The sequence below is a fragment of the Rhinopithecus roxellana genome, chromosome 5, assembly GCF_007565055.1.
Source record: "Rhinopithecus roxellana isolate Shanxi Qingling chromosome 5, ASM756505v1, whole genome shotgun sequence".
Classification (NCBI taxonomy): Eukaryota; Metazoa; Chordata; class Mammalia; order Primates; family Cercopithecidae; genus Rhinopithecus; species Rhinopithecus roxellana.
Window position 1 is genome coordinate 131,249,968 of NC_044553.1, and position 24,028 is coordinate 131,273,995.

Below are 24,028 nucleotides of genomic sequence, written 5' to 3' on the forward strand. Positions count from 1 at the left end.
TGATCTGCCTGTCTCGGCCTTCCAAAGTGCTGGAATTAGAGGCGTGAGCCACCACACCTGGCCAGTTTTTATTTATATTTTTTATAGAAGATGGAGTCTCTCCATGTTTCATAGGCTGGTCTTGAACTCCAGGCCTCAAGTGATCCTCCCGCCTTGGCTTCCCAAAGTGCTGGGATTACAGGCATGAGTCTCTATGCCCAGCCTTATATTTAACGTTTTTAAGGTACTACCAAACAACTCTCCAAACTGGTTGTATAATTTTACATTTCTACCAGCAGTTCGAGTTCCAGTTCCTCCACATCCTGTCAGTACTTGATACTATCAGTCTTTAAAATTTTTTAGCTCTTATATATATAGTTATATCTCATTTTGGTTTTAATTTACATTTCTCTATTGAGTAATGATGTTGAGTATGTTTTCATGTGCTTGTCATCCTGATACCTTCTTTGGTGACTTGTCTGTTCAAATCTCTTGCCCATTTAAAAATTGCTTTCTTACTGGATTTTGAGAATTGTTTACATAGTCTGGATACAAGTCCTCTGTAATATATATAATTTGCAAATGTTTTCTCCCAGACTGTGGCTTTTCTTTTTATTAACGGTGGTTTTTGAAGGGCAGATTTTTTTTTTTTTTTTTTAAAGAGGGTCTTGCACTATCACCCAGGCTTGAGTTTGGTGGTGTGATTATAGCTCACTGCAGCCTCAAACTCCTGAGCTCAAAGAATTCTTCTGCCTCATTCTTCCAAATAGCTGGGACTACAGATGTGTGCCACTGCACCCAGCTAATTCAGTTTGTATTTCATTGATTGCGTTTTTGGTGTCACGTCTTAAGAAACTTTGGCCTACCTCAAGTTCTCAGGAGTTTTTTCCTACATTTTCTTCTGGAAGCTTTATAGTTTCATGTTTTACATTAGGTCTGTGATCCTTTTCAAGTTGATTGTATACATGGTCCAAGGTATGGATCAAAGTTCATTTTTCTGCATATGGATATTCAGTTGTTTCAGCACTGTTTGTTTTAAAACAAGTATTTTCTCCACTAAAGTGCCTTTGAATCAGTTGTCCATATGTGTGTCAATCTGTTCCATCAGTCATGGGTCAAAGGCTGTTCTCACGGGGAGGCTTTTGAATTTGAAAAACTGAAACTGGCCGGGCGCGGTGGCTCAAGCCTGTAATCCCAGCGCTTTGGGAGGCCGAGACGGGCGGATCACGAGGTCAGAAGATCGAGACCATCCTGGCTAACATGGTGAAACCCTGTCTCTACTAAAAAATACAAAAAACTAGCCGGGTGAGGTGGCGGGCGCCTGTAGTCCCAGCTACTCGGGAGGCTGAGGCAGGAGAATGGCGTAAACCCGGGAGGCGGAGCTTGCAGTGAGCTGAGATTCGGCCACTGCACTCCAGCCCGGGCGACAGAGCGAGACTCCGTCTCAAAAAAAAAAAAAAAAAAAAAAAAAAAAAAAAAAAAGAAAACTGAAACTATACTCATTGAACAACTTTATACCCATTGAACAACTCCCCATTTTCCATTTCTCTCAGCCCGTGGCAGTATACTTTCTTTTTCTATAACATTGACTACTTGAGTTTTTTTTTTTTTTTTTAAAGACAAGATCTCGCTCTGTCACCCAGGCTAGAGTACAGTGGCATGATCTTGGCTCATGGTAGCCTTCACCTCCTGGGCTCAAGCGGTCTTCCCATCTCAGCCTCCTGAGTAACTGGAACTACAGGTGCACACCATCATGCGTCACTAATTTTTTAATTTTTTTGTAGAGACGAGTTCTCACCATATTGGCCAGACTGATCTCAAACTCCTGGGCTCAAGTAATCCTCCCACTTCGGCCTCCCAAAATACTGAGATTATGGGTGTGAGCTATCATGCCCAGCTGGCAAGATAGTTCATATAAGTGGAATCATACATTATTTCTCTTTTTGTGACTTGCTTATTTTGCTTAGCATAAGGTCCTCAAGGTTTATCTATATTGTGGCATGTGACAAGATTTCCTTTTTAAGGACTGAATAATATTCAGTGTTATGTATATACCACATATCTATGAGTAGACATTTGGGTTACTTCCACTTCTTGGCTATACTGAATAATGCTGTGGTGAAAGTGGCTGTGCACATACCTGTTTGAGGTCTTGTTTGTAATTCAATTCTTTTTATGTATACTCAATACTCATTGGTATGTATATGTACATGGGATTGCTGGGTCATATGATAGTTTTTAATTTTTTGAGGAATCTCCATATTGTTTTCCATGGTGGCTATACCATTTTACATTCCCACCAGCAGTGCATAGTGGTCCCAATTTCTTCACAACTTTACCACCACTTGTTACTTTCTGTTTTTTGGTAGTGGCCATCCTAACAGTTGTATTTTTTTGCATTTTCCTAATGATTAGTGATGTTGAACATCTTTTTTTTTTTCCCATATTACACAGATGTAGAGCTTCTTTTCATGTGCTTCTTGACTATTTATATATCTTCTTTGAAGAAATATCTATTCAAGTCCTTTGCCCATTTAAAAAAATCTGATTATTTGTTTTTTTCCAGTTGTTTAATTGTAGGACTTTTTTTTTTTTTTTTTTTTTTTTCTGAGGAGTCTTGCTCTGTCACCCATGCTGGAGTGCAGTGGCGTGATCTTGGCTCACTGCAAGCTCTGCCTCCCAGGTTCATGCTATTGTAGGACTTTTTAATGTATTCTCGATATTAATCTCTTACCAGATACATGATTTGCAATTTTTTTTTTTTTTTTTTTTTGATACAGGGTTTTACTCTGTCACCCAGGCTAGAGTAAAGTGATGCAATCTGGGCTCACTGCAACTTCCGCCTCCCAGGCTCAAGTGATACTCCCACCTCAGCCTCCTGAGTAGCTGGGACTACAGGCACACACCACCACACACAGCTAATTTTTGTATTTTTTATAGAGACGGAGTTTCACCATGTTGCCCAGACTGGCCTTGAACTCCCGGGCTCAAGCAATCCACCTGCCTTAGCCTCCCAAAGTGCTGGGATTGTAGACCTGAGCCACCACACCCAGACTGATTTGCAGATATTTTCTCCAGTTCTGTAGGTTGCCTTTTCACTCTGATGACTGCTTCTTGTGGTGTGTAGAAGTTTTAAAACTTGGTGTAGATCCATTTGTCTATTTTTGTTTTTGTTCTTTAATTTCTCTTAGCAATATTTTGTAAGTTTCATTGTACCGGATATTTGGGGATCTGTAAGACTACCCCCAGGTTCAGTAATTTGCTAGAAAGACTCAACTCAGAAAAGGTTTTATACTCAAATTATAGTTTAATACTTTGAAATGATACGGATTAACTTTAGCAACAGAAAAAGACACATAGGTCAGGGTCTAGGAGACACCACCAGGCACAAGCTGTCAATAGTCCTCTCCCAGTGCAGTTGTGCACACAGTGCTTAATTTTTCCAGCAACAGTGTATGACAACACACGTGGAATATTGGCAACCTGGGAAGCTCGCTGAGCCGTGGTGTCCGGGTCACACGTGGCTAACCTCAGTTCTCTGGCTTCTTCAGAGGCCAAGCTGAGACTGTGTGACTCAAGGCCCTCACCATAGATCACATTGTTAGCAGAAACTTGTTGGCATGACCCAGTGCCTCATGTAAACAAGGGAAATTGTTTTTCTCTTTTTTTTTTTTTTTTTTTTGAGGCGGAGTCTCGCTCTGTCGCTGGGACTGGAGTGCAGTGGCCAGATCTCAGCTCACTGCAAGCTCCGCCTCCCGGGTTTACGCCATTCTCCTGCCTCAGCCTCCCGAGTAGCTGGGACTACAGACGCCTGCCACCTCGCCCGGCTAGTTTTTTGTAGTTTTTAGTAGAGACGGGGTTTCACCGTGTTAGCCAGGATGGTCTCGATCTCCTGACCTCGTGATCCGCCCGTCTCGGCCTCCCAAAGTGCTGGGATTACAGGCTTGAGCCACCGCGCCCGGCCTGTTTTTCTTTTTAATTAATTTTTTTTTTTTTTTTTAAGATGGAATCTCACTCTGTCACCAGGCTAGAGTGCAGTGGTGTGATCTGAGCTCACAGCAAACTTTGCCTCCCAGGTTCAAGCGATTCTCATGTCTCGGTCTCCCCAGTAGCTGGAATTAAGGCATGCACCACCACACCCGGCTAATTTTTGTATTTTTAGTGGAGCTGGGGTTTCACCGTGTTGGTCAGGCTGGTCTTAAACTCCTGACCTCAAGTGGTCCACCCACCTCAGCCTCCCAAAGTGCTGGAATTATAGGGATGAGCCACTGCACCCACCCAGGAAGTCTTAACAGGCCGGATATTCTAAGGGTTTAGAGGTTGTCTTCCAGGAGCTGGGCAGGGAAAAAATCCTTTTTTGGCCTGTGCAGAGTTTGGACAACCTTGATGTGCCGAGTTACTCCCTGTACTGTATAGCGGCCTTGTACATCTTTCCATCCTTCAGGTTTCAGGTCATGTTGTGGTACTTCCTCAGACAGGTATTTTCTGGCCATATTATTTAAAAGTAGTCCCATACCAGGTGTTCTTTATCACATCACCTTGTTTATTCCTTTTTTTTTTTTTTTTTTAACTGTTCCTTGTAGAGCTGGGCTAGCCCGTAGGCAGTACACTGAGAGCAGCCTGTTTATTCCTTTTATAGTACTATCCCACTGTGTAATTATCCTGTTTATTATCTGTCTCCCTCTGCTTGAAAGCAGTTCATGAGAGCCAGGAACCTTATCTGTTTGCTCCCTGTTGTATCCCTGGCACTGCACCTAGCACAGTGTCTGGCACATAGCTGGCACTTACCTTTTTTAGGGGTAACAGTTCCCTGTGAAAACTAGAAAAATCACTAGACAAATTTTAAAAGAGCTGTAACACTTTTTTTTTTTTTTTTTTTTTTTGAGGCGGAGTCTTGCTCTGTCGCCCAGACTGGAATGCAGTGGCCGGATCTCAGCTCACTGCAAGCTCCGCCTCCCGGGTTTACGCCATTCTCCTGCCTCAGCCTCCCCAGGAGCTGGGACTACAGGCGCCGCCACCTCGCCCGGCTAGTTTTTGTATTTTTAGTAGAGACGGGGTTTCACCGTGTTAGCCAGGATGGTCTTGATCTCCTAACCTCGTGATCCGCCCGTCTCGGCCTCCCCAAGTGCTGGGATTACAGGCTTGAGCCACCGCGCCCGGCCTGTAACACTTATTTTTAAAATGAATTAATAATTAGTAATTAGAAATTAAGGCCGGGCACAGTGGTTCACGCCTGTAGTCCCAGCACTTAGAGAGGCCAAGGGTGGGCGGATCACCTGAGGTCAGAAGTTTGAGACCAGCCTGGCTAACATAGTGAAACCCTGTTTCTACTTAAAAAAAAAAAAAAAAAAAAAGTTAACCAGGTGTGGTGATACGCACCTTTAATCCCAGCTACTTGGGAGACTGAGGCAGGAGAATCACTTGAACCTGGGAGGCCGAGGTTGCAGTGAGCCGAGATCGCACCACTGTACTCCAGCCCGGGCAACAAGAGCAAAACTCCATCTCAAAAAAAAAAAAGTTAAAGTCAAATAGAAAAAGGACGTAGATGAAAAAGCACTCAACTGTCCTGATAATAAGAGAAATAGATATTAAAATTATGCCAAGATTCCATATTTCTCCCATCAGATTGGTAAAAGTCTAAGCACTTGCTAACATAAGGTGTTAGCAACAGTGTGGTGAAGTAGGCAATTCTCTTGCATTGCTGAGTCTCTAAATTGGTGCAATCCATAGGGAGGGCAATTTGGCATGCTCTGTCTCTCTCTCTCTCGCTCGCTTGCTCTCTCTCTTTCTCTTTCTCATACCTGCAGTCCCAGCTGCTCAGGAGGCCGAGGTGGGAGGATTGCTTGAGCTTGGGAGGTCAAGACTGTGGTAAGCTGTGACTATGCCACTGCACTCCAGCCTAGTGACAGAGAATCTATCTCAAAAATAAGAAGAATGAGGATATTCTTTATGTATTGATGTGTAGAAAAATCTCTTAAGATACATAGTTAAGTGGAGAAAACAAAATGCTGCATGGTACATTTACTATACTACCATTTGTGTGAAAAGGGGAGTAAGAGTGTGTGTGTGTATTTGCTTGCAGATGTAGAAAGAAACTTTGGAAGGATTCACAGGAGGGCAATAACAGTAGTAAGCAGGGGGATTAGGAAACTAGGTATATATTAAGAGGGAGATTTTGTACTCTATACCTTTTAATACTTTCTTTGAAACCACGTGAATGTTTCACCTGTGTATTTATTTTATTTTTAATTTTTGCTTTACCTGTTTTTAACAAATAAATTATACTTTTCTTGAAGAGCCCTATTTTTATTCCCTTTCAATTATTATCTGTAGATTCTTATGCTACATTTTACTTTAATAGCACATTTAAACAGAATACAGTCTTCAAATGGAAGCTGACAATTTATTTCCCTGGAGAATTTTTGAAGTACAATAACATTTGATTGATTGAACTTTATTTAGTAAGAATTCTTAGCAAACTCCCTCCCAGGCACACCTACGTGGTGCTTCATTTTCAGTGAATTACAAATCTCTGAAACCCAAAACTCCAATCTAAAAGTACAAGACAGCTGGACTCGATGGCTCATGCCTGTAATCCCAGCACTTTGGGAGGCCAAGGCGGGAGGATTTCTTGAGCCCAGAAGTTTAACACCAGCTTGGGCAACATGCTGAAGCTTTGTCGCTACAAAAAATTAGCTGGGCTTCGCAAGCAGTCTTTTAGGAATCATTCATTAATTAACTCAACAAATAGTTACTGAGTACAGGAGACACTAGAGATCCAGCGAAGATCAAGAACTTGTGCTGTCCTTGGAGAAAATTTATATTCTAAGGAGATAAAGATGAATAATCAAGTAACAAACAGGAGCTACCTCAAATGATCACAAGTACGATTCAGAGAATTAAAACCAGCAGATCAGTGTAGAGAAAGGGTTCCTTACATTCGATAGTCAGGAAATTCTCTCTCTACCAGGAGGGAACTGAGTGACAAGGAACAGTCAGGTGGGAGAAGGACGTTCCAGATGAACCAGTCCTGAGCGGGGAACTAGAAGGCCAGTTTGAAAAAAGGAATGGAGAGAGGAGGAACAGTCTGTGGTCAGAGCAAGGACCAAACCATTTTAGACTTCATGAGCCTAAGAAGTTTTGATTATGTTATGAGCATGACAAGAAGCCATGTAATCGAGTTTTAAAGGAATGACATGATCTCATTTTGTTTAAAAAAAAAATCATCCTGGCTATAGTGTGGAGAATGGACTAGGGGAGCATAAAAGTAGAAAGACCAAATTAGAAGCCTATTAACAGTAATCCAAATGACAGGTAATAGTGGTTTGAACCACAAAGATTGTGGACATAGAAAGAAGTAGATAGGTCCAGGAGGTGTTTTGGAGGTATTCTGGCAGAATTTGCTGGCTGACTAGACAGAGGTACTAAGGAAGAGAAAGAAATAAAGAATAATTTGTAGATTTGGGACTTCCTAGAAACTGGGAGAATGGTACTGCTGTTGACTGAGATAAATGGAGAAGACAGAGGAGAAGCTTAGAATAGAGTTCTGGGAGAGGTCAGAGATGGGAGATCAACATTTGGGAAACAGATTTTTCTAATTCCATAGTGCCTACGATTTTCTGTTGATCGACTAAAAATGTCTGGAATTTTATATGCAGTTTCATCTGGACTGTACCCTAAGAGGAGATCAGTTATACCTTGGCACCTGCTAGTAGCCATAGGAATGTGTATATGTAGAATAAATGGTAAAACTACTGAATGCTTAATATGGGCCAGACACCATGAGATATGTCTTTCAAGTACTATCCCAGTAGAATTTACAACTCTATCAGGAGATACTTTTTTCACCATTTTACAGATGAAGACATTGAAGTTCAAAGAGGTTAAATAACTTGCTCTAAATCACACTATATAGAAGAGAAATCCAAATCCTGGTAGTCTGACCCCAGAACTTGGGCTAATTACCACTATATAATACAGTGTCACTGGGGTAAACCCAACATATGATAACATAAGTTAGAGACTTTTAAATTCCAAATTTCACACACTACGATTTCACGCATAAAATGTAGTGATTCAGCCATAGTCTTCTGATTAATTGGAGTACCCTGTAAAATACTTTAGGAACTTGCTTCTTTTATTTTCATATATATATGTTCATTCGTAAATTAAATCTGGACAGTCAATGAATCTGCCATTTTTGTCTCTAACCAACACTTCTGTCACCAAATTGTACTTTTTTTTTTTTTTTTTTTTTTTGAGACGGAATCTCATTCTGTCACCCAGGCTGGAGTGCAGTGGCACGATCTTGGCTTACTGCAACCTCTGCCTCCCGGGTTCAAGCGATTCGCCTGCCTTAGCCTCCCAAGTAGCTGGGATTACAGGTGCCCGCCACCACGCTGGCTAATTTTTGTATTTTTAATAGAGACAAGGTTTCACCATGTTGGCCAGGCTGGTCTTGAATTCCTGACCTCAGTTGATTCGCCCGCCTCAGCCTCCCAGAGTGCTGGGATTACAGGCATGAGCCACCACGTCCAGCCCAAATTGTACTTTTTTTAAATAAAGAAATTAAAACAGTATTTTTTTCCTTAAAGATGGTGTCTCACTACATTCCCTGGGCTGCACTTGACTATAGGTGTGTGCCACCATTCCTGAAAATAAAATCAGTTTTGAAAGTGGTATCTGGGCTGGGCTCACACCTTTAATCCCAGCACTCTGGGAGACTGAGGCAGGCGGATCACCTGAGGTCAGGAGTTCAAGACCAGCCTGACCAACATGGATAAGACCCTGTCTCTACTAAAAATACAAAAAATAAGCCGGGCTTGGTGGTGCATGCCTGTATATCCTAGCTACTCAGGAGGCTGAGGCAGGAGAATTGCTTGAACCCAGGTAGCAGAGGTTGTGGTGAGCCGAGATCGCGCCATTGCACTCCAGTATGGGCAACAAGAGCAAAACTCCATTTAAAAAAAAAAAAAAAAGGTGGTATCTGACCAGGCGCACTGGCTCATGCCCGTAATCCCAGCATTTTGTGAGGCCGAGGTGGGTGGATCATGAGGTCAGGTGTTTGAAGCCTGGCCAACATGGTGAAACCCTGTGTCTACTAAAATACAAAAATTAGCCGGCGCAGTGGCGGATGCCTATAATGTTGGGAGGCTGAGGCAGGAGAATTGCTTGAACCTGGGAGGCAGAGGTTGCAGTGAACCGAGATTGTGCCACTGCACTCTAGCCTGGGTGACAGAGCAAGACTCTGTCTCAGAAAAAAAAAAAAAAAAAAAATTAGCGTCCATGGCTGGGCACAGTGGCTCATGCCTGTAATCCCAGCACTTCAGGAGGTAGAGGTGGGTGAATCACTTGAGGCCAGGAGTTCGAGCCTGGCCAACATGGTGAAACTCCATCTCTACTAAAAATACAAAAATTAGCCAGGTGTTTTGGCACACACCTGTAATCCCAGCTCTTCAGGAGGCTGAGGCACGAGAATCACTTGAACCTGGGAGGCAGAGGTTTCAGTGAGCCAAGATTGTGCCACTACTAGGCGACTGAATGAGACTCTGTCTCCAAAATAATAATAATAATAAATAATAATAAAAGAAGTATCCAACATACTACAAAGAGGAAGGGTTTGTGAATGTGTATAGTACTGTTAAGTTAAACAGTATTCTAGTATCCATCTCATTATCAGCCTTGGGCAGGGCAGGGCAGGGCAGGGTTGAGTTGGCTAATGGTCATTATAAACCAGATCATCCGGTTGGGGACTGTGAATGAGCATATGATTGCCCCTTTCATGCTAGACTTAGCTAATTAAACTGTTCATATGACCTAAAATGATGGCTGTGGTGCCATAGAAAGAAAACAAGTTTTGAGGCAAGAGACTTTAGTTTGATTCCTACCTCTCCTGTTTTCTGGTTGTGAGATTTTGGATCAATTGCTTTTGTGTTCATTTACCAAAACTTCTCCAGACAAAAAGAATAAATTAGATAATGTGACAGTGCCTTATAAATATCAAATACTATATAGAGATAGCTATTATTACTTGTATGTTTATTGTGAACATTAATCAGCCAATCAAGTTGTTCAGACTTGTACTGCTGAACATCAATTGCAGATATAACTTTCTTGGCAGATGACTTAGTCACCTCCTTCTCTGGAAGAATAGAAGTATGAATTCTCAATTCTCCTGCTTCTTGCTGTCTATCACACTATGTTCTGGTCCCTTTGGCCTCACCTTCCGTATAACCATTTCCATTCTACTGGGCTTTAGCCGCTCTGGTGACTTGTGTTCAGCAAAAATAATCTTTCTTGATGTGTGGTATAGATATTTCTACCTTTTATGCTTTAGAATAGTTTCCTTTCCATTTCTCATAGGGATTGGGTCTTCATAATTGTTTGAAGAGAAATCCTGACTTCCAGACTGAAGGAGAGGGCACCATACCTTTATAACGCCAACCTCTGTCTTTTTTTTGTTCCCCTCTGTCTTAGTTCATTTTGTATTGCTATAACAGAATACCGCAGACTGGGTGATTGATTGATTGATTGATTGATTGATTTTTTTTGAGACGGAGTCTCGCTCTGTCGCCCGGGCTGGAGTGCAGTGGCCGGATCTCAGCTCATTGCAAGCTCCACCTCCCTGGTTTACACCATTCTCCTGCCTCAGCCTCCCGAGTAGCTGGGACTACAGACGCCCGCCACCTCGCCCGGCTAGTTTTTTTGTATTTTTTAGTAGAGACGGGGTTTCACCATGTTAGCCAGGATGGTCTCGATCTCCTGACCTCGTGATCCGCCCATCTCGGCCTCCCAAAGTGCTGGGATTACAGGCTTGAGCCACCGCGCCCAGCGAATTTATTTATTTATTTATTGTTTGTTTGTTTTCTTTTTTGTTTTTTTATTTTTTATTTTTTTTTAATCTTTTTGAGACTGGGTGATTTATAAAGAAAAGAAATTTATTCAACTCATGGTTCTTGAGGCTGGAAAGTCCAAGAGTATATGGTACCAGCACCTGAGGAGGATTATCCCTTGGTGGATAGGCAGCAGGGCAAGAGAGAGCTTGCTTTTGTAACAAAGTCACTCCCATGATAACTAACCTACTCCTGTGATAGCGACATTACAGGTTCAGTATCCCTGATTTGAAAGTCTGAAATTCAAAGTGCTCCCAAATCCAAACCTTTCTGAGTACCAGTGTGATGCTCAAAGGCAATGCTTATTGGAGCGTTTTAGATTTTGGATTTTTAGATTTGGTATGTTCAACCTGTAAGTATAATGGAAATATTCAAAAATGCAAAATCTGCAACACTTCTGGTCCCAAACATTTCAGATAAAGAATACTGAACCTGTAATCCATTCATGAAGGCAGAGTCCTCATGACCCAGTCACCTCCTAGAGGCCTCACCTCTTGATACCACCACAATAGCAACCAAGTTTCCAGTACATGAACTTTCTGGGGGAACATTCCAACTATGGCACCCTCCTTTATCCCTTACCCTATTCCATTAGTTTTTTTTTTTGTTTGTTTGTTTTGGCTTTTTTTCTTGTTTTTTGTTTTCCTTTTTGTGGAGAACGGGGTCTCGCTGTATTACCCAGGCAGGTCTCGAACTCCTGGGCTCAAGCTATCCTCCCGCCTCTGCCTCCCTGAGAGCTGGGATTACAGGCGTGAGCCACCGTGCCCGGCTCCATTAGTTTTAATCCCCACTTTGTCTCTTCCTCTAGTCTTCAGTCTACGCTTTGACATGATAGGTATGCTCAAGTTTCTACGAGCTCTAAAATAACCTTTTCTGGTTTTGTCTTCCTTTCCATTGGGGTTGGATAAAATAACTTTTTCAAATTAAATCCGTCTCTATTGCAAGTCTCTTCCACCTTTTTTTTTTTTTTTTTTTTTGCTTCGAAGAATGATTGCCTTTACCTTCTCAATTCTCAATCATTTTCCAGCCCATTGTGATTTATGACATTGATACAGAAGGGCTGGGCTCCTGGCTAAATTCCGCCCTTAAACCTGGAACTGCAGCCCTAAGTGAAAACAGCTGACCCCATTTTTCCCCACCCAAATGTTGCCTCTTTGGCCTGCCATGCCCCTATCCTGTGCCCGTAAAAATATTTCAGCTGGGCTGGGCACAGTGGCTCACTCCTATAATCCCAGCACTTTGGGAGACTGAGGCAGGTGGATCAGCTGAGGTCAGGAGTTCAAAACCAGCCTGGCCAACATGGCAAAACCCTATCTCTACTAAAAATACAAAAATTAGTTGGGCATGGTGCTGGGCACCATAATCCCAGCTACTTGGGAGGATGAGGCAGGAGAATTGCTTGAACTCAGGCGGTGGAGGTTATAGTGAGCCCAGATTGTGCCAGTGCACTCCAGCCTGGGCAACAGAGCGAGACTCTGTCTCAAAAAAAAAAAAAAAAAAGATTTCAGCAGCTGGCAGAACAATACAAGCAGCTGACATCAGGGATATAAATGGCTGAGTGTTGGAAATACAAGCGGCTGATTGTCAGAAATACAAGCAACTGAGCGTTGGTGATATAAGTAGCTGAGCAGTGAGCAGAAAAGCAGCTGAGCGTTAGAGACTATGGATGGGCGTGGCTAACTTCAGGTGGTGCAGCTTTGGAGAACAGGCCCAGCCGGAGATGGCCTGGCTTCAGGGAAAGATCACCTTCTTCCCATACCATCCCCTTTTCAACTCTCCATCCTACTGAGAACCACTTACATTGCACAATAAAATCTTCTGCACACACTACCCTTCGATCTGTTCGTGTGACCTGATTATTCCTGGACACTGGAAGAGAACCTGGGTGCCAAGAGGAGAGAGCAGGGGCTGCCACCCTGACCCTCCATTGAGCTGGCTGGCACTTGGCCATCCCCGAATGGCAGAGTTGAAGGAGCATTGATTGTAACACACTTGGATGCTGCTGCGGGCCTGCACAGAGCCTGCTCCTGCCAAAGAGGAGCAACTGGCTGGTTCCTGCATTCGTTTGCTCTGGTTCCCACACTGACTCACTCGCTTGCACACTTCCTCTTGCAAGGGGTTTGAGTGTGTGGTGGCCGAGTAAACGAGCCACACTCTGAGCCATGAGGGGTCAAGGGAGTTATCCTGTCTCATCTCAACCCAACTTCCTCTTCACTGTTTTACTTTTGTAAAACCCTTAATGAACTTCCCATTGCAAGTTCAGGGTCTTTTTAGCTCTCATCCTGCCAGACTGTTGATGACACCTCTTTGATTTGTGCTCCACTTTTGGCTTCTGTGTTATATTGATTCCTGAGTTTTCTTCCCTCTCCTCTATTCTCTTAATCTCATTTTCTGGTTTTCTCCCATCACCTGCTGGTTAAGCTTAGGGGTTATTTACACTTCTCTCCTTGGTCATCTTTTTACTGTATTTTTCCCTTCACAGCTATTTCATCCATTTCTGAGGCCTGAGATTTCATCCATTTCTGAGGCTATAGCCTCAGAGACCATTGACTTCCTCTGACCCTTCTGAGCTTGAAAGTCCTGTTGGTAACTGCCATTGGACTTGACTGCCTGGTTATATCTCTAACTAAAGTACTTTTGTCTTCCAGTCTGCTTATCTTATTGTGTTCCATATCTCTACCAATGCTAGTTCCTTATGTTAGAAATCTCGTTCATTGCCACTCAACCAAGTTTGCTAAAAATGAAACATCTGATTATGTCATTTCTTCGACCTTACCACTTTTTTTTTTTTTTTTTTTTTTTGAGCATTGCTTTGTCACCCAGGCTGGAATGTAGTGGCACAATCTCTGCTAACTGCAGCCTCCACCTCCCAGGTTCAGGTGATTCTCCTACCTTAGCCTCATGAGTAGCCGAGATTACGGGCATGTGCCACCATGCCCGACTAATTTTTATATTTTTAGTAGAGACGGGGTTTCACCATGTTGGCCAGGCTGGTGTCAAACTCCTGACCTCAAGTGATCTGCCCACCTTGGCCTCCCAAAGTGCTGGGATTTCAGGCGCCCAGCCTGTTACTTCTTGATTATATGCTAAACAAGGGATGGATTACTCATGAGTTTTCTGGGAAAGAGGTGGACAATTCCCGGAACTAAGGATCCCTCCCCTTTTTAGACCATACAGGGTAACTTCTGGACTTTGCCATGGCATCTGTAAACTGTCATGATGCTGGCAGGGAGTGTCTTTTAGCATGCTAATGTATTATAATTAGCGTATAGTGAGCAGTGAGGATAACCAGAGGTCACTCTCCTCACCATCTTGGTTTTGGTGGGTTTTGGCCAGCTTCTTTATTGCAACCTGTTTTATCAGCAGGGTCTTTATGGGCTGTATCTTGTGCTGACTTCCAATCTCATCCCGTAACTAAGAGTACCTAACCTCCTGTGAATGCAGTCCAGTAGGTCTCGACCTTATTTTACCCAGCCCCTATTCAAGATAGAATTGCTCTGGTCCAAACGCCTCTGACACAAGGATTTTAAAGTCATGTTAATTAAGGTAAGATAGTTCCTTGCGTAAGTGGTCTGAAATCACAGAAAGCTGAATTTGAAAAAGGTGCTTGGAGCTGCAGCCAATAAACAAGGTTTAATGCAAGTGTCAGTCTTTAAGCTACATCTCAAAGGATAAGTACAATTGTATTTTGTTGGGATGAACAGAGAGAATGGAGCAAGCCAAGACCCAGGTAAAAGAGAGGACCTGAGTGCCTTCAGTGAGCAGTGATAGATAATCTAGACTTTTAAACTGCATACTTCCTGTAAATAGTTTTTTCTTGCTTCAGGTTTTTAGAACTCATGTAGTGACAGGTCTGTTGTTAATCCCAGGTCTAACCGTTACCTTGATTCTGCTGAGAATCTGATTTACTGAAAACGTTTTTCTTGTGCTTATAGAATGACAATAGAGAACGGCAGGAGCACAACGACAGGCTTGGCCACCCTGAGCCATTATCTAATGGACGACCCCAGGGTAACTCTCGGCAGGTGGTGGAGCAAGATGAAGAAGAAGATGAGGAGCTGACATTGAAATATGGCGCCAAACATGTGATCATGCTCTTTGTCCCTGTGACTCTCTGCATGGTGGTGGTCGTGGCTACCATCAAGTCAGTCAGCTTTTATACCCGGAAGGATGGGCAGCTGTATGTATGAGTTTTGTTTTATTATTCTCAAAGCCATTGTGGCTTTTCTTTACAGCATATCATCATCACCTTGAAGGCCTCTGCATTGGAGGGGCATGACTTAGCTAGAGAGTCCATCCTCTGTGATGGTCAGGAGCAGTTGAGAGAGCAAGGGGTTATTATTTGATGTTTTAAGTGGAGAAAAGGAACACTGCAGAAGTATGTTTCCTGTATGGTATTACTGGATAGGACTGAAGTTATGCTGAATTGAACACACAAATTCTTTTCCACCTCAGGCTCATTGGGTGCCCATTACTTTTCTGCCTAGAGTATTCTTTCCTTTTCTGACTTTGGTGGGTTAAATTCCTGTCATCCCTCTCCTCTTGGTGTTATATATAAAGTTTCAGTGCCGCAAAAGAAATAGCACTCGAATATAAAATTTTCCTTTTAATTCTCAGCAAGGCAAGTTACTTCTGTATAGAAGGGTGCGCCCTTACAGATGGAACAATGGCAAGCGCACATTTAGACAAGGGAGGGGAAGGGGTTCTTACCCTGACACACGTGGTCCCTGCTGCTATGTCGTTCCCCTATTGGCTAGGGTTAGACCGCATAGGCTAAACTAATTCCAGTTGGCTAATTTAAAGAGAATGATGGGGTGAGTGCTTTGGCAGGAGTCAGGGCAGGGCAGGTAGCAGGTAATTGGAATGAGGATGGAGCAGGTGATCAGAATGAGGGTGGAGTAGGTAATCAAAAAAGGTTGCTTTACAAGGAAGTTAAGTTTAAAAGTAGAAGGCAAATAATTGAACCTACATATTCTTTGAAATTTAGAACTCACATCTAACATTGACTTAAATGTTTTTTTTTTTTTTTTTGGTGACGGAGTCTCGCTCTGTTGCCCAGGCTGGAGTGCAGTGGCCGGATCTCAGCTCACTGCAAGCTCCGCTTCCTGGGCTCACGCCATTCTCCTGCCTCAGCCTCCCGAGTAGCTGGGACTACAGACGCCTGCCACCTCGCCCGGCTAGTTTTTTGTAGTTTTTAGTAGAGACAGGGTTTCACCGTGTTAGCCAGGATGGTCTTGATCTCCTGACCTTGTGATCCGCCCGTCTCGGCCTCCCAAAGTGCTGGGATTACAGGCTTGAGCCACTGCGCCCGGCCGACTTAAATGTTAAATCCTCAAAGATAACATTCCTGTTTCTCCTAACACGATTAGGTCCTTCTTGGTATCTTTTCTCATAGCAACTTGTTCTCTCTCACTTGTCACAATTTGCAAATATATATTTATTTACATTATTTATTTAATGCCTGATTTCCTTCTTTATTGCAAGGCCTGTGAGGGTACTGTGTCTCCAGGGTGAGGTGTATAATAAATGGCCAAACAAATCGTTAATTGGAAGGATGAATAACTAATTCAAGCCAGCACTCTCTAGACTCTTGGGGAGCTATCATGTGAATTCCCTGGTGCTGCTGCTGTCAGCCCTTGGCCTCCAAGAAAAATGCTTGATTCAAATGTCATCTAGTTCCATCTCTGGGACTCTCATGGGGCCTTAGAAGAGTTGTAATTGAGTTTTAGAATTTGAAGTTGTGAAGTGTCTGAAAAACTACATGGTGTTCTGAAAGCCAAACTTTTAGCCTTTTGGGAGAGCATCTAAGACAGCAGATGAAGGGCAGTGGTTAGAACTAGAGGGATTGAAGAATATTATCCCTATAGGTTAGGGTTAGGTTTGGCAACATATTATAGAACAAACATTGGCAAGCTACAGCCACAGGCCAGATCTGCCTGCTAGCTTTCCACAAAGGTATAGTAACAAAGTTATTCACAAACTTGTGAATAAACTTTTATTGGAACGTGACCATGCTCCTTGGTTTATACATTGTCTGTGGCTGCTTTCACACTACAGTAGCACAGCTGGGTGGTTGCCCTGGAGACCATATGGTCCACAGAGCTAAAAATATTCACTATCTGACTTTTTACAGAAATGTTTCTGACTTTGTTAATAGAAAATCAAAACAACTGGTTTAAATAATGCACATACTTTCTCCTCGTAGAGTAGTGCAGAGGTAGGCAGTCCAGATTAGTACAGTGGCTTCACGTTCATCAAGGACTCAATCTCCTTCTTTCTTCTTTAACTTCTAACCTCTAGGTTACTTCAAGGTCCACGCTGGAGCCCTAGCCTTCGTTCTGACGGTAGGAAGGAGTAGGGGAGAAAAGAACGTAGGACATGTCAGCAGAATTCACTCCTTTCTTAGAAGTTCCATACACAACACATCTCCCTAAAAGTCATTGCCATTACTTGTTCTCATAGCCATTCATAAGTATAAGGGAGTCAGAAGTAAAGTCTTTTTGGCTGGGAATATTGGCACCTGGAATAAAAATGTTTTTCTATGAATGAGAAACAAGGGGAAAGATGGATATGTGACATTATCTTAAGACAACTCCAGTTGCAATTACTCTATAGATGAGAGGCGTTAATTATAAGCCATATTACCTTTCTTCTGACAACCACTTGTCAGCCCACGTGGTTTCTGTGGCAGAATCTGGTTCTATAACAAGTTCCTAATAAGCTGTAGCCAAAAAACATTTGATGAGGTATTATAATTATTTCAATATAAAGCACCCACTAGATGGAGCCCGTGTCTGGTTCATATGTAAGTCCTTTCCATATGTTAGATATTTTCTTTGAAGCAATTATTTTAGAGTGTAGTTGTTTTTCTCAGGTTAAAAATTCTTAGCTAGATTGGTGAGTTGGGGAAAAGTGACTTATAAGATATGAATTGAATTGAGAAAAAGAAAATTCTGTGTTAGAGGTGGTAATGTGGTTGGGGATCTCCATTAACACTTACCTAGGGCTTTTGTGTTTGTTTTATTGTAGAATCTATACCCCATTCACAGAAGATACCGAGACTGTGGGCCAGAGAGCCCTGCACTCAATTCTGAATGCGGCCATCATGATCAGTGTCATTGTTGTCATGACTATCCTCCTGGTGGTTCTGTATAAATACAGGTGCTATAAGGTGAGCATGAGACACAGATCTTTGCTTTCCACCCTGTTCTTCTTATGGTTGGGTATTCCTGTCACAGTAACTTAACTGATCTAGGAAAGAAAAAATGTTTTGTCTTGTAGAGCTAAGTTAGTTTTTAGTTTTGTTCCTGTTCACTGTGGAACATTCAAAAAATACAAAAAGGAAGCCAGGTGCATGTGTAATGCCAGGCTCAGAGGCCGAGGCAGGAGGATCGCTTGGGCCCAGGAGTTCACAATCAGCTTGGGCAACATAGCAAGATCCTGTCTCTATTAAAGAAAACGAAAAACAAATATTGGAAGTATTTTATATGCATGGAATCTATATGTCATGAAAAAAGTAGTGTAAAATATATATTATGATTAATTATCAAGAGTTTGTGATAGTTCATATTATTTTGGATTTCAATGCCTTTTTAGGCCATTGTCTCAAACAATAAAACCAGAAAACAAAAAAGGTATAACTGAAAAATAAACATTTTCATATAATAGCACAATCTAAGTGGGTTTTTGTTTGTTTGTTTGTTTGTTGAAGCAGGGCTTTGCCCTGTCACCCAGGCTGGAGGGAAGTGCAGTGGCGCGATTTCGGCTCACTGCAGCCTCAAACCACCAGTTTCAAGCGATTCTCCTGTCTCTGCCTCCCAATTAGCTGGAATTACAGTCGCCCGCCACCACACTCAGCTAATTTTTGTATTTTTAGTAGAGACGGGGTTTCACCATGTTGGCCAGGCTGGTCTCAAACTCCTGGCCTCAAGTGAACTTCCCGCCTTCGTCTCCCAAAGTGCTGGGATTACAGGTGTGAGCCACTGTGCCCGGCCCTAAGTGGTTTTAATATTTTGATTGACAGTATACTGAAGAAATATACCTACCTAAGACCTTTGTGAATCTCCTCATTCACAAATAACACTATAGGTTATAATGGTCCCTATAAAATACAGTATAACTGAAATCAGATTTTCATGTTAGAGTACAGAACAATAAAGCCATGTTCAGATGCTGGTATTAAACTCACTGGTGACTGATCACACCTTGCCTAAACTGGTAGCCATCATGCACCCCCTCACCATCTCTGCTGTACTACTTCATTCCTCGGAAAGTGGGGCGCTGGGAGGTTGTACAGGAAAGACACAGACACACCCTTCTCAGCCTCTCCTCCCCCAGCTCGCTCTTTTGCCAAGTGGCCTACTGCTGAGTTTCAGCCAACTAGCACGTTTCAGACTCATACCTTAGAAAAAGTTACACATTATCACAAGTCATGCACCTTTTAAGGTCATTTTCAAATAATAGAAATTACAAATGTTCAGCCAGACATGGGGCTCATGCCTGTAATCCCAGCACTTTGGGAGGTCAAGGCAGGAGGATTGCTTGAGGTCAGGAGTTTTTTGTTGTTGTTGTTGTTTTCCTCCCGAGACAAAGTCTCGCTCTTGTCCCACAGGCTGGAGTGTGATGGTGCAATCTTGGCTCACTGCAAGTTCTGCCTCCCACGTTCAAGCCTTTCTGCTGCCTCAGCCCCCCGAGTAGCTGGGATTACAGGCACCTGCCACCACGCCCGACCAGTTTTTGTATTTTCAGTAGAGACTGGTTTTTATCATGTTGGCCAGGCTGGTCTAGAACTGCTGATCTCAGGTGATCCACCCGCCTTGGCCTCGCAAGTCCTGGGATTATAGGCGTGAGCCACCGTGCCCGGCCGAGGTCAGAGGTTTGAGACCAGCCTGAGCAACATAGTGAGACCTATCTCTACCACAAAAAAAAAAAAAAAAAGATTAACTTTCCAAATGTTGGAATCTGCTCTGTTTCTTTCTAGTATTTATTTCTGTATACTTTTCTAACATGGTTAAAATGTATAATCAATATGTGTCCTTTTACTTTGGTGTGAGCATTTTTTCTATTACAAATTCTTAGAAAATATTTCTATGGCTATGAGATATTTGACTCAAGTACCTTGTAATTTACTTCTCAAATGTCCCTGATGTTGCACATTTGTTTCTAGTGTTTCACTATTTTAAAAAACAGTAATGTCTGTCTTTATGCCTAGAGCTTTTTCAGTTTTTCAAATTATTTCCTTCGGGTAAAATCCTAGAAGTAGAATTTCTGGGGCACATTATCTGCGTATTTGTAACTCTCTTGGGATACAAAATCCCATTTTCAAAAAGCTTATATCAGTTTGTACTTAACACCGGTAGTGAATGAGAGTATCTCTCGTACCCCACCAGTGCTGAATTTCTTTTTTAAAACTCTGTGTTGGTTTTTATAGGTAAAGAAAATGTCTTAATTTGCATTTAGTTGGTTACTAGTAATATCAATACCTTTTCAATGCTTGTAAACTTTAAAATTATACAGAGTTTAACTTTGCTTGTTGAACATTTGAGTGAGTGGATGTGTTAAGTGATGGCCGTCTGTATAATCTGTTAGTAATGTATGGAGACCATTAAAGATGACAGGTATATGTGATGATGACAGGTTGTTACCAACACTCAGAAGGCCAAATGGGAAGCATTTGCCTCCCCCACTTTAAAAATGCTAGTTTCTTTTTTGTTTTTTTGTTTTTTTTTTTTTTGAGGCGGAGTCTCGCTCTCTCGCCCGGACTGGAGTGCAGTGGCTGGATCGCAGCTCACTGCAAGCTCCGCCTCCTGGGTTTAGGCCATTCTCCTGCCTCAGCCTCCCTAGTAGCTGGGACTACAGGCGCCGCCACCTCGCCCGGCTAGTTTTTTTGTATTTTTAGTAGAGACGGGGTTTCACCGTGTTAGCCAGGATGGTCTCGATCTCCTGACCTCGTGATCCGCCCATCTCGGCCTCCCAAAGTGCTGGGATTACAGGCTAGTTTCTTAATTCCTTTTCTTTATCCCTTTTCACCGTATATATTTTGTCTGCATGTGTTTACTTGCCTTTGGTTTCCTTGCTTTAGTAGACTGATCTTGTGACTTTTACCAGGATCCCATTATACTTTTGTTCTTCTGTTTATTTCTCAGATTTTATTGGAGGGTAGAATTCTACTTTTTCTTTCTTATAATTTAGGATTTACATACAGATTTCCTGCCTTTCCCTTACAAAATACCTTTGTAATTGGATAGGTGGAGCTCTGGACTGGAAAGAACTCTGGAGTTCTTTCTCCTAGTAATCTTAGGAAATTATATAATTTTTCTGTATTTTCATATTTTCACACATAAAAGAGAAAGCACCATCTCTCAACTACCTCTTCTTTTCTCTGCTTTTAAGCATGTATGGGTTTTCCCAGTCTTGGGCAGTGACATGTACAGGACAGGTATCACTTTACATCCGCCTTGTTTAATTTAAATACAAACTCTTTGAGGTAACCCCTACTATTATCCCAGTTTTATGGATGAGGCACTGAGGCAGGGGTCACACAGCTAGTGTGGGTCAGAACCTAATGGGTCAGAATGGATATTTGAGTACAGAGTTTGGCCTGGATTGACACACATAGCTATTACATAAGATTCCTCTCACATTCAGTCCTCAGCTCCCTGAAGTGTGGGTTCTCTTTTCATGCCTCCGTGGAAACTGCGTATCATGTGGTTACCAGTTTTTCCTTTGGTCGTATCTGCTGATCTTTTTGAACCTGATTTTTCTGGACCTTACTGCCATTTGACTTAATTATTGCCTCCTGCTTGACATTGATTCTAGCTTTTGCTTTTCTTCCTACTTTGGTCCTCTTTGCAGTTTCCTAAAGCTAACCAGCCATGATTCTCAGATGATGGACTTTTTCGTCTCTCCCATTACTTCTTGGGAAGTTATATTTTAATCTCATGGTTTAAATTTTCATCCTTAAACATAACTTTTAATGTAGTAGTATTTTTAGCCCAGAAGGGCCTGTGGTCGGTTTGTTTTCTCCTTTGCATATCTCTTCTACTCAGATACCTGGTAGCATGTAAATCGAACGACTTGTCCTTTATACCATTTCATTATCATCAGTAGGACTGCTTTGCTGGGGTTGTGTGTGTGTGTGTGTGTGTTTGTGTGTGTGATGAAGTCTTGCTTTGTCACCTAAGCAAGAGTGTTAGGATTACAGGCGTGAGCCGCTATGCCAGGACAGCTGTTTTCTTCTAGTATTCTTTGCCCTCTGTCTGAACATCTTCCTTTAGTAATTCTTTTAGAGCAAGTCAGCTGGCCTCAATTTGTTTTAATTTTTCTTCACCTTAGGATGTTTTAATTTTACCTTTATTACTGAAGGATATTGTTACTGGGCAGAAAATTGTCTTGATGTTTCCCTTTTTCAGCATTTAAAAAATGCTATTCTACTTTCTCTTAGCTTCCATGGTTTCTGATAAAAATCAGTCATTCAAATCACTGTTCTTCTATAAGTAATACATTGTTTTGTTCTGGCCACTTTCAAAATTTTCTTTTTCTTTTCAGCAGTTATGGGACTGTGGGAGGATTTCTTTATTCATTCTGTTCAGAGTTCACTGAGCTTTTTGAATCTCTAGGTTTATGTCTTTACCAAATTTGGAAAATTTTCAACCATTATTTCTTTAAAATTTTTCTGTACCACATTCTTTACTCTCTTCTTTTTTTTTTTTTTTTGAGATGGAGTCTCACTCTGTCACCCAGGCTGGAGTGCAGTGTTGCGATCTTGGCTCATTGCAACCTCTGCTTTCCTGGTTCAAGTGATTGTCCTGCCTCAGCCTCCCAAAGTGCTGGGATTATGGGTGCCTGTTACCATGCCTGGCTAATTTTGTTAATTTTTAGTAGAGACAGGGTTTTACCACATTGACCAGGCTGGTCTTGAACTCCTGGCCTTAAGTATTCTGCCTGCTTGGGCCTCCCAAAGTGCTGGGTTACAGGTGTGAGCCACCACACCCGGCCTTTTTTTTTCTTCTTTTTTTTTTTTTGATTTTAAGACTGAGTCTTGCTTTGTCAGCCAGGTTGGAGTGCAGTGGTGCGATCTTGGCTCACTGCAACCTCTGCCTCCCTGGTTCAAGCAATTCTCCTGCCTCAGCCTCCCAGAATGCTGGGATTATGGGTGCCTGTTACCATGCTTGGCTAATTATTGTTAATTTATAGTAGAGACAGGGTTTTACCACATTGACCAGGCTGGTCTTGAACTCCTGGCCTTAAGTATTCTGCCTGCTTGGGCCTCCCAAAGTGCTGGATTACAGGTGTGAGCCACCACACCCGGCCCCCCCTTTTTTTTTTTTTTTTGAGACTGAGTCTTGCTTTGTCACCCAGGCTGGAGTGCAGTAATGTGATCTCAGCTCACTGCAGCCTCAGCCTCCCAAGTAGCTGGGATTACAGAGATGTGCCACCATGGCCAGCTAATTTTTGTATTTTTATTAGAGGTGGGGTTTCACCATGTTGGCCAGGCTGGTCTTAAACCCCTGGCCTTAAGTGATCCGTCTCCCTCAGCCTCCCGAAGTGCTGGGATTACAGATGTGAGCCACCACGCCTGGCTCTTTACCCTCTTCTGGGAGTGACGACACAAATGACTTTTTATTCCACAGGTCTCTGAGGCTCTGTTTATTTTCCAATTTTTTTCACTATTCTGGTTAGATAATTTCTTTTGATCTGTCTTCAAGTTTCCTGACATTTGCATTTTGTTACTAAACCTATTCAGTGAAATGTTTTTGGTTATTTTATTTTTAGTTCTAAAATTCCTATTTAGCCCTTCTTTACATTTTTTTATTCTGAAACTTAAAACTTTCCTTTCATTTTAAGAGTGTTTGCCCTTACTTCTTGGAGCATTTTTATGCTCCAAGGATGTTGATATTTTTGTTTTATTGGCCAGTTGATCTGATTGGGTTAGGTCCAGCTAGCCTTGTGTGAACTGTGGTTACATTATCAGTTCATTTTTCAAAGCCTTTGCAGTGTTGCTCAGATCTGCCCCATGTATATGCCACCCAGTCACCAGTCTGGGACTGGTATAGTGGGGTATAGTGGTGGTCTATTTGTAATTCGGTCGTCAGGGTCGGTGTGTGCTGTTGAGGATCATATCCATACCCGCTTACCTTGGGAATGGACCCACAAGT

At 42.3% G+C, this 24,028-nt stretch overlaps 2 protein-coding genes and 1 non-coding gene across 10 annotated transcripts in view; 2 read left to right on the forward strand and 1 right to left on the reverse strand.

Annotated features, from left to right (window-relative positions):
• Positions 1–24,028, forward strand: part of LOC104656358 (nucleophosmin-like) — a 560,652-nt gene that overhangs the window by 169,142 nt on the left and 367,482 nt on the right. The window lies entirely within an intron of this gene.
• PSEN1 (presenilin 1) overlaps positions 1–24,028 on the forward strand; it is an 87,951-nt gene that overhangs the window by 24,578 nt on the left and 39,345 nt on the right. For 4 of the 5 annotated variants that reach the window (XM_010355838.2, XM_010355853.2, XM_010355862.2 and 1 more), the window contains exons 4-5: positions 14,807–15,051; positions 17,901–18,042. In XM_010355838.2, the coding sequence (XP_010354140.1) occupies positions 14,807–15,051; positions 17,901–18,042 (387 nt within the window). Of the gene's footprint in view, positions 1–11,825; positions 13,458–14,806; positions 15,052–17,900; positions 18,043–24,028 lie in introns of those variants that run through there. The other variant, XM_010355866.2, reaches the window with a different exon arrangement.
• Positions 4,783–4,841, reverse strand: LOC115897848. Its single transcript, XR_004057627.1, has one exon. It is a non-coding gene; the product is annotated as a U7 small nuclear RNA (small nuclear RNA).